The sequence below is a fragment of the Vidua macroura genome, chromosome 5 (genome assembly GCF_024509145.1).
Source record: "Vidua macroura isolate BioBank_ID:100142 chromosome 5, ASM2450914v1, whole genome shotgun sequence".
NCBI lineage: Eukaryota > Metazoa > Chordata > Aves > Passeriformes > Viduidae > Vidua > Vidua macroura.
This window is the reverse complement of record NC_071575.1, coordinates 14,356,571-14,367,722: the sequence shown is the minus strand read 5'-3', so window position 1 is coordinate 14,367,722 and position 11,152 is coordinate 14,356,571. Positions and strand designations below refer to the sequence as shown.

The window sequence follows — 11,152 nt, the reverse complement described above, 5'->3', positions numbered from 1 at the left end:
CCCCCCCCGCGGCCGCGCTGCCTCGTGGCGGGCGCAGCCGTTGCGCCGCCGCTCAGTGCGGGCAGGCGGGCGGCGCGCACGGAGGGGCCGCCGCGCCGTGAGGGGCGGGAGAGCGCGGCGCCGCGGCGGGGAGCCCCCGGCGCTGCCCGCCCAGCATGCTGCGCAAGGTAAGCACCGCGCTCGCCGTCCAGCTCCGGGCGCCGACCCGGGCGAGTCCGGGCGGGGACGGGAGCGGGGGCGGCGGCAGGTCCGCCAGGGCCCCGCCAGGTGGCGCCTTGGCGCCGGGCGGCCCCCGCGGGGCAGTTGCGCCCGTGAGGGCGGGCGGGGCGCGGAGCTGCGGGCGCGCTCCGAGGGGCGCGGTCCCAGGTGCGAGCAAACTTTGCCTCTCCGGGCGGGCCGTGCTCCGGCCGGAGTTGCCATGGATGCCGGCGGCGGCGGAGAGCCGGGGCGCGGGGTCTCCCCGCAGGCCGCCGCCGCTGGCCGTGAACGCGGCTGCGGCGGCGCGGGACGAGTGCCGAGCGCCCGGAGGCGCCCGGGGCTGCGGGCGGGAGCGGCGGCCGTGCAGCGGGGCGGGCGGCCGGGGGCTTCCCCCGCCGCTATTGTTCCCTGCACGGCCGCAGAGGATCACTTGGCTGCGAGATCTCGGGCACGGATAGACTTGGGCGAAGGGAATAGCCCTCCATCCACACTAGCAGCGGCGCTGGTGGTGCTGTGTGTACGCGAACGCAAGGCTCTCATGACTGCCGAAGGCACTGCTTAAAGGTGTAGAAAAATAACCCGAAGCTCTTAGCCGAGGAGAGCGTGGTACCCAAACAGACGCCACTTTGGAACTGAAACCAAGAGCTATTAAAGTCAGTAGGGATCCTTTCCTTGATATCCAGCTCCAATCACAATTTTCACTGCTCCTTCCAAAAAGGGAAGCTTCTCTTCTAGGTAGACTTGGGCGGCATCCTGAAACAGGCTGTGACAGGATAGTGCCACTGTAGAAGGCATGTCATCAAAAGAGTGAATCACTTTGCTCAGGCTTCTTGTCCCACTGTTGTTCCTGTCTTGCTCCCATTTTGTGTGATCTTTCCAAATTTTGTTGTTACATCCTTAGGCCTATTAACCTAAGTGTGCTGTAGCTCAGACAACTGGAGTAGTAAGACATCTCTCAAAATTCATGTTAAAAGACATAGGAAATCTCTTCCATCACGTCCTGGTGAATGAGGTGGTTGGAGCCTGGGATCCTCTTCAGCTGCTCTGAGCCACGAATCCAGGTTGCAAAGGCTGTGCGTGGTTTGGCAGAGCCAGGGAACACAGAATAAGCAAGATTATTTCTCTTTGTTTTGGGAGGAACCCTCTGCTTAGCTTGACTCCATAAGCCTGATATTGCTAATCTCTTTTACAAATAGCAGTATTTTACACTTCGTGTTAATTATTGTGTGTTTGTTATACGGTTTGGACAAGCTGGTTAAGAGCTGATTAATTCTGTCCTCTCATAGTGAAAAATGTTGAATAAATGCTTTATTTGAATTTTATCTTCTTCCACTGCTCATCATAGTCCTTTGCTACAAGGAGAGGAAATGCAGAGGTTGTCAAGATTTGAAATTAAGGGTTTAAAGGGCAAAGTTACCTTGGGAATTGTGGATACAAGGTATTTGAGCCTTGTTTCTTTCTCGTACCTTATTCTGTGGCTGCTCAAGGGCTGAATTGGTTTGAGCATTGGTTTATGCTGTCATCCTGTTTTGTGATGCATGTTTATGAGCTGTCCATCACAGACTGACCTCCATGTGAATTATGGGCTACTTGTGATAAATTCCTCTGCTGTACACAACTAGAGCACTGCCAAGAGATGTTAAACTAAGCTAACTTTAGCTAAAGTGATAAAATTTGTAGTTCCTAATTTTTAGGCAACACCTTAGCGCTAATGAAGGCACATCTTAGGCAGCCAGCCTTCCACATGTTCCTCAGATCCCTGCTGTAGTCTGTGGAGGAAAGCAGAGCAGTCCAGGCTAAGTGAAACCTGGCACTGTTTGCATCGGGGCTGTGCAGCGTGGTGCAGAGAGCACCATGGACAGGGAAGGATGGGCAGTAGCAATGCTCGGCTAGCCTGCTGCTTTCAACATTCTCCTCTGAGCCTGGAGTTTAGCTCAACAGCTCTTACCAAGTGCCTGACTCTGCTTACCACCCCTTCTGGCTCCTGCATATATAAGCAGGGGGAAAATCCCTGAGGTTGTTTTCCTGTTGTTGGGTGCCTCCTCCTTCCTGGTCATTCAAATACGGTAGACTGGCACTGTGGATAATGGAGACAAGCTGTCTGTTCAGTATTGCAGGAATGCGGTAACAGAGAGGACAGACTACATTTCCAGGTAACAGATGGAAAGCCACTTCTCCAGACCTCAACAATCTTGTCTCTTTGGATTTGTTCCTCTCAGTTTCTCTTGCCAGATGACCTACCTGTCTCAATTGACCATATTAGGAGTTAATATATTCAGTCTCAGCAGTCTGTCACCAGATCACTGAAGTACATATTACATATAAATTCTCGCTTATGTCTGTTTATGTTATCTCTCAATATCAGCTCTGTGTACCTTGTTCATTTTCACTAGGGTAAACAAATTCACATGTCAAATACTGCCAGTGTTATTTCTTCAGGAAAGCTGTACCCACACTTGGAAATTAATGAAAATCAAATGCATCACCAAGAAATTAGTATTTTAGGAACAACAAAAAAGAAGAAATTAGTATGAGCAGAATATACTGAAAATCCAGGCTGGGCTAAACAAAGTCTGTAATGAAGATGAAATTGTATGCTACTTCTGTTTTTATTATCTATCATTTAATACTCTTAGGTGGGTTTGGTCTCTGATACTCAATAATCTGTAACTACTCCTAGTACTTATGGAGAGGGAAAGGAAACAGTCTGCCTTTTTAATTTTCTGTTTAATTCATAAGGTAATTCATGAGGAGGGACAAATATACTTTGCCAGGTACAAAACAGTGTTTGCTATAAAATTTATTTGTTTGAGCAGGTGTTTGAGCAGAATGAAAGCTTTATTTTTAGCAAGTTGTCATTGTCTGGTCTTTACAACTTGTTGGGCAAAAACTGGGACAATTGGTGCTAATGGGGGAGAGTGGCACTGTGCTGGGGAAAATGTGCCCTTTTGTAATATTTATCTGCTCAGAAATTGCTTTCAAATAGTATATAATATCAGTCAAAGACTAAATTTCAGGGTTGAGGTAATACAGAGATTTTCCTTTTCAGCTATTTTAGAGGCTCTACTATTTTGACTACCCTCAGGGAATATGAAATGTGTTAGCAGTTAAATCCATGACAACAGATAACTTACTTAAGCATTAGATTTAGCCGAGTTAACATGCAGTCAGTTTAACTGGCTAAGCCACAGGCCACCCTGGCATGAGGGAGCACTGAATAGATCCTGGCTCCAAACACAGCAGAGTGGCAGTTCAAACAGGGGCTCTCCCCTTCGGGAGAAGCAGGACAGACAGACAGAGATTTCTTCTACCACTGGGCATGCTGTGACAGGAGTGAGTTTAAGTGGATTTTAGTGAATTTAGGTGCCTGCAGGTGTTTAAGTGCCTAAAAGATCTCATGATGTGCATGAGGATTTCAGTGGGACATCAGCATCACTTTTGAAGTACTAGAGAGGATTTCCTTTACCTCAAGCACTCCTCTTTGCTAAGGAGTTTATCTTTCCCATCATTGTTTCTGCTGTGGTTTTTTATTGTGATTCAAGTGATTAGCAGCAGGATTCATCTCTTCCAACAGTGTCTATGATGCAAAACCAGATCAAAATGGGGTCAAAATTTTCCAGTGCTTGAAAGTGGCAAGGATATAAAGGGGACCAAGGCAATGAAGCTGAGACTTCAGGCTCAGCAGTGGTGTGTTCTGTGGCAGACAATAGATGATGGAAGGATATTTAATTCTACTCAGCAATGTGAAATAGGATGTTTAAGAGATAGGGTGAATTTTTCTGCAGTTTTTGAGGTCTTGAGTTGGAAGTTTCATTGTGATATAAAGAAATGTCAATGGGTTATCTCAGATAGATCTACCATCTACTTAAAATCTGTCCTAAGATATATTTTCTTAAGATTTTAGAGTAAATTTCTTTAAAGATGGGCAATAAGGAATCAAAATGTAATGGAAAGTCAATGGGGTTTACGTATCAAAGTCCCTGGGTTCACTTTCTAAAATGGCAGGTAAATGACTGATGTGCTTTCAGCTGTCTTTTATTTTTATCTTCCACCTCTGTTGATAAGCAGAGAGGAGAGCAAGGCACAATTGACATGGGGAAGAAGAACAGAAAGTGACTGATTGTTCAATCTGTGTCAGCAAAAGAACTGGGGCAATCAAATGAAACCATCAAGCCCCTCAAGTTCAGAGCAGAGGAATGGGCTCTGCATTTATCTGTGAGATTCCTGGCCACTGGTTGTTAGGGGGAGCGTGAGTTTCCATGGATTCAAATTCACACAGAACATGCCCCTGAGGATAAAATGAACACTGCTGGCTCAAAACTCCCTTGACATGCAGATCTCCAGCAGCTGGGAATTATTCTGGGGAGCAGCATTCCATGGTTATTCTAGTCATGGGAGTCTTCCCAAGATATGTTGGGAAGAGAATATGTTGTCTTAGAGAATATGTGCATAATTTGAGATTGCATTTGTGAGAAAAGAAATGGACGAAGGCTAAGATGTCTCAAACACGTTGACTTCACTGAACTAAACACAGAAAGATTTGATTAAAGTAATTTCTTTTGTTCAAGATCACCCTTCAGGGCAGGGGTAGGTCAGGATGGCTGGTTGCACGTTTGTCGAAAGCTTGCCCATGCCAGGATGAACATTTCCATTTCCTCTTGTTCTGAGGTGAAGACAAAGCACTTTCTAGCACAAAAGACACAGAGATGGGCCAGTTAACGTCTTTTCCTCTATATGTTTTCCACTGCTGGAATACTGTCCTACTGACAAGACAATTAAATCTTAACTTTAAGAAACATATATGAAAAAAATAGGCATGGGCGAAAAAAGGGTGAGGTGAGCTGATTAAAGAGTAAGTAAAACTTCCAAAAGCCCTTGATAGTCTCCAGTTGTGAATTCCCTGAAGCTCCCTTTTTCTGCCCTGCTACAATATCTGTGCATATCTTGACAGATCTCATGAGGCTTCAGGACCTTTAAAATCAGGACACACTGGCTCCCTGGTCACTGTTTTCCTGCTTCTGAGCAATTGCTCTTAAGCCATTGTATTTAATGTAGTTGAACTTGACCTTGAATGCCAGAAACCATCATAAAAGGAAATGCTTCACTAGCCCATATTATTCTTATCAAAACTGTTTTGAAATAGAAAATTAGGTTTTTATTTAAAAAAAAAAAACAACAAACAAAATCCATAAAATATACTTCTGAGTAAAATATTATTATTCCAATGAAAAAGTAGCCTCTATTTGAGAAAAAAAAAAAAAAAAAAAGCAAGCTTAAATCTCTTTATTCTCTATGGGAAATCTAAATCTTTTCCAGGAGAAAAAGAAATAATTTTTCCCTGCAGCAATACAATATTAATGCTTGATAGTTTGATTCAGATGTTCTAGGTTTTGTCTTTTTATTTGTAAATTAGTTAGTTTTTTGGGTTTGGTTTTTTTGTTGTTGTTGTGGTTTGTTTGTTTGCTTGTTTGTTTCATTATCGTTCATCTTGGCATTTGCTAGCATACAATTATTCGTACCAGTAGTCTAATTTGCTCGTCTCCTAGTAGGTCTCCATTCTTTTCAGGTATTCTAAAAACAGTTTTATTATGTGTTCTCATTGTCTTTTCCAGCTTATTTCTGGACAGATTAATAAACACACTTTTTAATGCATTTCAATTATCTTACTTTTTGTCAAGATGTACTTTCAGGTAACACAATTAATTAAAACTCCATTAACTGTTTAAAAAAGACATATCCCCTGGTGACAAACCTTTGGTACTGGCCTACTTGAGTTAATGAGTGTGAATGGATGTATGATAAATATCGATTTGCTCAAAAATAAAGGGGATTTTTTTATCCTTTTGCTTGCTTTTTATGGTTAAGCCTGAAGAGATATACTTTCCATTGCTTTTTAACCACTTAGATTCAATCTGTTTGGATCTTCCTGAGAATAAGAGCCTATTTCACAAATAGTGTGACCAGCAGGACCAGGTCAGTGATTGTCCCTCTGTACTGAGCATTGGTGAGGGCACACCTCAAATCCTGTGTCCAGTTCTGGGCCCCTCACTGCGAGGTGCTGAAGTGCCCAGAGAAGGCAACAGAGCTGGTGAAAGGTCAGGAGAGTGAGTCATATGAGGAGTGGCTGAGGGAGCTGGGCGTGTTTGGCCTGGAGAAAAGGAGGCTTAAGATGAACTTCATCACTCTCTACAACCACCTAAAGGAGGCTGTAGCCAGGTGGGGGTCAGCCTCTTCTCCCAGGCAACCAGCGACAGGACAAGAAGACAGATCCTCAAGCTGAACCAGAGCAGGTTCAGGCTGGATATCGTGAAGAATTTCTTCATTGAAAATGTTGTCAAACATTGGAATGGACTGCCTAGGGAAGTGGTGGAGTCACCATCCCTGGAGGGGTTCAACAAATGCCTGGATGTGGCACTAGTGATATAGTTAAGTCAGCATGGAGATGTTTAGTCAAAGGTTAGGTTCAATGATCTTTTCTTTTTTCTGTTCCCTTCTCTGCTGTTGAAAGCAGGGCTGGTTGTCAAGGCTTTCAGTGCCACTCACTGCTGCCAGGTCAACTACTTGTCTGGGCAAACTGTGCTTTTGTGGCTTGCAGAACACCTGCACAAGAGGGCAGCTGAGCACGAGACTAAATGAATGAGGGAAAGGAGCAGGGAGAAGGTCCCTCTGAAGGGTGATAAGTGTTATATTACATTAATAAATTTCAAATTTTTTAATTACTGGGGGAAAGTGTAGCCAGAGAGCTTTCTAGGCTGCAATCCTGAGTGCTGTCATTGCAGAAACTGTGTAGAATGAGTTGAGTGTGTGAAGAATAAAACATCCCTAGCCTTGGGTGATAATAAAAGCCTCAGTTTTCTGATAGTTATTTATAATTTGTTCTTTTAATGTGTGATTCAAGAGGGGTTTTTTATCCGAGAGTAGTTTTTAACTTAATCCTACAATAGGTGACTTATTTCAACTACTGTTTTCAGATTCTAAAAAGTAGGAGTGCAGATTTAGCAAGCAAGAATGTGTATCTACATATATAATACTCGGGTAATTCATACATGTTGAGGCAAAAATAACAGATTTATATCCTAATACACTGCCAACCATTCTGGGGATGGGACTGAGTAGTCAAGACTTTTGCACTTGGTACCTCTGCTGCCTGACTAGAGTAATTGAATAACTGAAAAAAAGGTGAAGTTACTTTTATTCAGTACTCTCTTACAGAAATACAGCATTGGTGGAGAATAAAGGAATCTGAAGTCCCTGGTAATGGATAGTAATCTAATGTAAATCCCCAGGCAAGTTAAGTTAATGTATTCTCGGCATGGTGCCTGGAGTAGGATGGGGGGGAGGAATGGGAAAGAATGAATCAGCTCTGATGTTTTGCAAGATCCTTCCTTCTAGTTCAATATTGTCTTGTTTTCTTTGCCTAAATTTATTCCTGATGGGTGGTGACAAAATGTTTTCATTAAAGAAAAGTTTCCTAGAATTGCAGAAATCATATAAAATCTCCTGTGGCAAACTAGCATTCAGACTTACAAGTGGCCCTATTCTCTTTGCTAGCTCTTAAAAGCTTTGGAATCCCTCACTGCTGCCTAAAATCCCTTTTTTTCCCTGGGCCCCATTATCCAGCAGTGCAAGGCAGAGAGCACAGAAATTCAACTCCTGCTGCTGACCCATGCACAGAGGGGAGAGTAGCTGCCTGCAGGAGTCCTGGGCAGCTGCAGTCAGGTTGAACCTTGTCCCTGATACCGCAGTTGCCGTGACCCCAGTGGGCTCAGGGCAGTGCCAGCATGTGTTCTGACCTGCTTTTGCACTGCTTGATGTTGAATTATGGATCCCCTATGACATTCTTCTGCTAGAGCCTCTCAGGTATGGGTATACAGTTTTAAAACTGCTGTCTAGAGAGGGCAAGCTGGTGTTTTGACAAGCTGGGCATAGGAAACAGTGCTATAAGAACACTGTTCTAAGAATAACACAGGTTATTGGCACTTGCAAAGGGTGCTTGTTCCTCCTTTGTGCACAGCTGGTGGAGCCAGAGTAGATCCTGATTCTCTGGGGACAGACCCACGACTGTTTGGGTGGGGGGTAGCTGTGCCTCACTTCATATGTCCTCAAGAGTTGGTGGCTCGAGTTATTGGAACCTGCCCTGCCTACTCTGGTTTTCCAGTTGTGGTTCCTCAGTGAATTTGGATGAGAATGTGGGATCACTGTCAGACTGTGGCACTGTGGGGACAGATGAAAAAAAGACTATCTGTACCTGAGAAGTCAACCAGAGAGCTCCTGTCTCCAGCTCTAGGTCCAGGGACTGTATGTGGACCAGGTTTCCATGGGTGAGGTGGGACAGGGGAGAGGAAGAGGAGCTGCTTGATGAGCCAAGTGCTGGTGTCATTATTCTCAGCAATGCTGAGCACACTGGAGGTGGTTTTAAAATGCTGGTTCTGGTGTGCTGATCCACCACCCCCACAATAGCCTGCCTGTAACGAGTGCTCAGGTGTTCAGGCTGGGTTTTCTGTTCTCTGTGATAACTATTTTTAGACAGAATACAATTTAGAAATGGAAAACACAAATCACTGAATCAGAGGGAATCATGGCATTGAATCAAATGAAGAAAAAGTAATACTTTCCCCAGCCAGTTCACTTGTTTCTTGCTTCTGGGGTCCATTTTAATTTCATAAGCACATTTTCTTACTTCGCGCTCCTTCTGTAGGAATTTTTAAAGTATATGTGTGTTCTTAGTATTTTTGCTGTGCTTGAGATCAGCACTGTTAACCTTATTCATTTGAATGGTTCAATCCCCTGGGCTTATATATATATATATATATATATATATATATACAGTGGTCCTGCTGCTCCACAGGACAGATTTTGGCAAACACCTTTATACATGCTAACGAGGGTGGTGGAATAGGAGAGGTACTCACCACATGGTTGAGTATACATTAAAAACCCCTTGCCTTGATAGAACTTAATGCTTGTAGGACTTCCCATCTTCAGAGTGCTTATAAGCATTAATGAATCCTCATGACACCACCATGAAGTGATGTAAATACGTATTATCGTTATAGTACATGGGAGGGCAAGAGGGAAAATTTTCTTATGCAAAGATTAACAGAGAAACCAAGGGAAAACCTTAGTTTTAAATGACTGTCTTATCCCAGACAACTGGAAATTGCTTTTCTAAGTTGCTGTGTTGTAAAAGCATACACTTTTGTAGGCACATGCATCAGTGCTCTCCTGAACAAAGAAATGTTCCTTAACTAGTGCTTGGGAAACCAGTGCAGTTTTGAAATAGCTGAATTATTCTGCAGGGAAAAGCTGTGAATTTTTTATATCTATCACTGAGCTTACTAAGGGGTTTTTTTATAGCTTGTTTAGCAATTTTAGACTTCTCTCATGTGAGTTGTCCTTCCCCATAACTCAATTTGAAAAGAAGGATGGAGGAGAGGGAAAGGGACAGCACCTTCAGAACACGTGAGGAGTGGCCCTTGGGTCTCCGGGCGGTAGCTGGGAGGAGAGAGTAGCTGAAGGTGGGGGTTTGGGGCTGAGGATGCCTGACAGAGCTGTGGTGTAAAAATTCAGCCATTGGACAAAGCATTGCTGGGACCTTCAGGGACTCTTCTGCTAGTTCTGCTGGAGCATCCTTTCCTGGTCACTGTAGGTCCTGGTCTTTGTCCTCTCCTACTGCTTTTTATTGTCACACTTCGGAGCCAATGCCATTTCAGTGTAATTCTACCCTTGGTGCATCCACCTCCTCCCATCTGTATTTGTTCTCTGCTCCTAGCAGCTCCTTGGCAACCTGCCACATGAGATATAATCTGCAGTCTCACATAGAGAATTACTGTACTCTGACCTCTGCTGTGTTGCAAACTACTTCTGCTCCATAGGGCTTAATCCTGCAAAGAGCTAAACTCAACTTCAACCAGGCACCTCTATGGAAACTGCCTTCCCACAGGTGGATTAATGGTTTAGAGCAGAGCATACATTGACCACTAAAGGGTAGAAATCAGGATTACGAATTAAGTTTTTCAAGTGAAGTCTGTAAACTAGTTCTAGCTGTATACAAAATATCTTTCTTTTTGTAAGGGAGAATCTTCTTTCATTAATAAAAAGCTAAGGCAAAAATGAAAACCTAGTGAGGATTGCTAATGCAAACACCATAAGGTATTTCTTTTACTGGTAGCACTAATGTTTTCTGGTCAGCTTTCAGTGAACATAATTCAAGACTTTTATATATCTATTTGTATAGCATAAATCTAGAGATTCATGTGAAGTAGTATCTTGTAAGACAAATAGGTCTACTGAAGAACTAGGACACAGATAATTACATTTCTGATCAAATTAAGTATCTGCATATTGAAATATCCATGAAGCAACCCTTCTGAGGCATTTAAATGGCATAAAGCTCACTAGCTGTATCCCTGCTGATTCTGATGCACATTTCTACTCAACTTCTTTGAACTCTATAGTCTGTTCAAAAAAACTCTACAGTTTGTTCAAAGGCTGATCAGGTTAATTTGCTCACAGTAGCATTGTTTCAGAAGCTACAAAGGGCATTTTTCCTGTACCTTAGGTAGCTCCACGATAACGATTTCTGTGGGCATTTCCCTTTCTGCTCTCCTTCCACAGGAGGTGCTCCCACAAATGCTGCCTCCCACCTTCAATGATACAGCTGTCGTCTTGGGGTGCATCCTTTCAAAATTACCTCCAGGCTCTGACTGACTTCTTTAGCTCTGATCCCCATCTCCTGTTATGTGAAGTTTGTATAGCTCTTCCCAATTCCTTCATGGCTTACTCTCTGGTCCCCTTCTCTGGCTTTCACTGCTGCTGCACGTTCTCTGCAGTCAGTGGGTGAGGCAGGCATCAGATGTTTGCTTCCCCCTTTCTTTCACTGCACCCCACTTTCCCACTTCTTTCCTGAAAGGCCCCTCAGAGCCATCACTTCTGCATGGCATTGCCTTGTGAA

At 43.9% G+C, this 11,152-nt stretch overlaps 1 protein-coding gene across 1 annotated transcript in view; it reads left to right on the top strand.

Moving 5' to 3' along the window:
- Positions 1-72: 72 nt before the first annotated feature.
- Positions 73-11,152, top strand: part of TMCC3 (transmembrane and coiled-coil domain family 3) — a 134,145-nt gene continuing 123,065 nt past the window's right edge. The window contains exon 1 of the mRNA XM_053978066.1: positions 73-167. Within this exon, the coding sequence (XP_053834041.1) occupies positions 156-167 (12 nt within the window). The 5' untranslated portion in view covers positions 73-155. The remainder of the gene's footprint in view (positions 168-11,152) is intronic.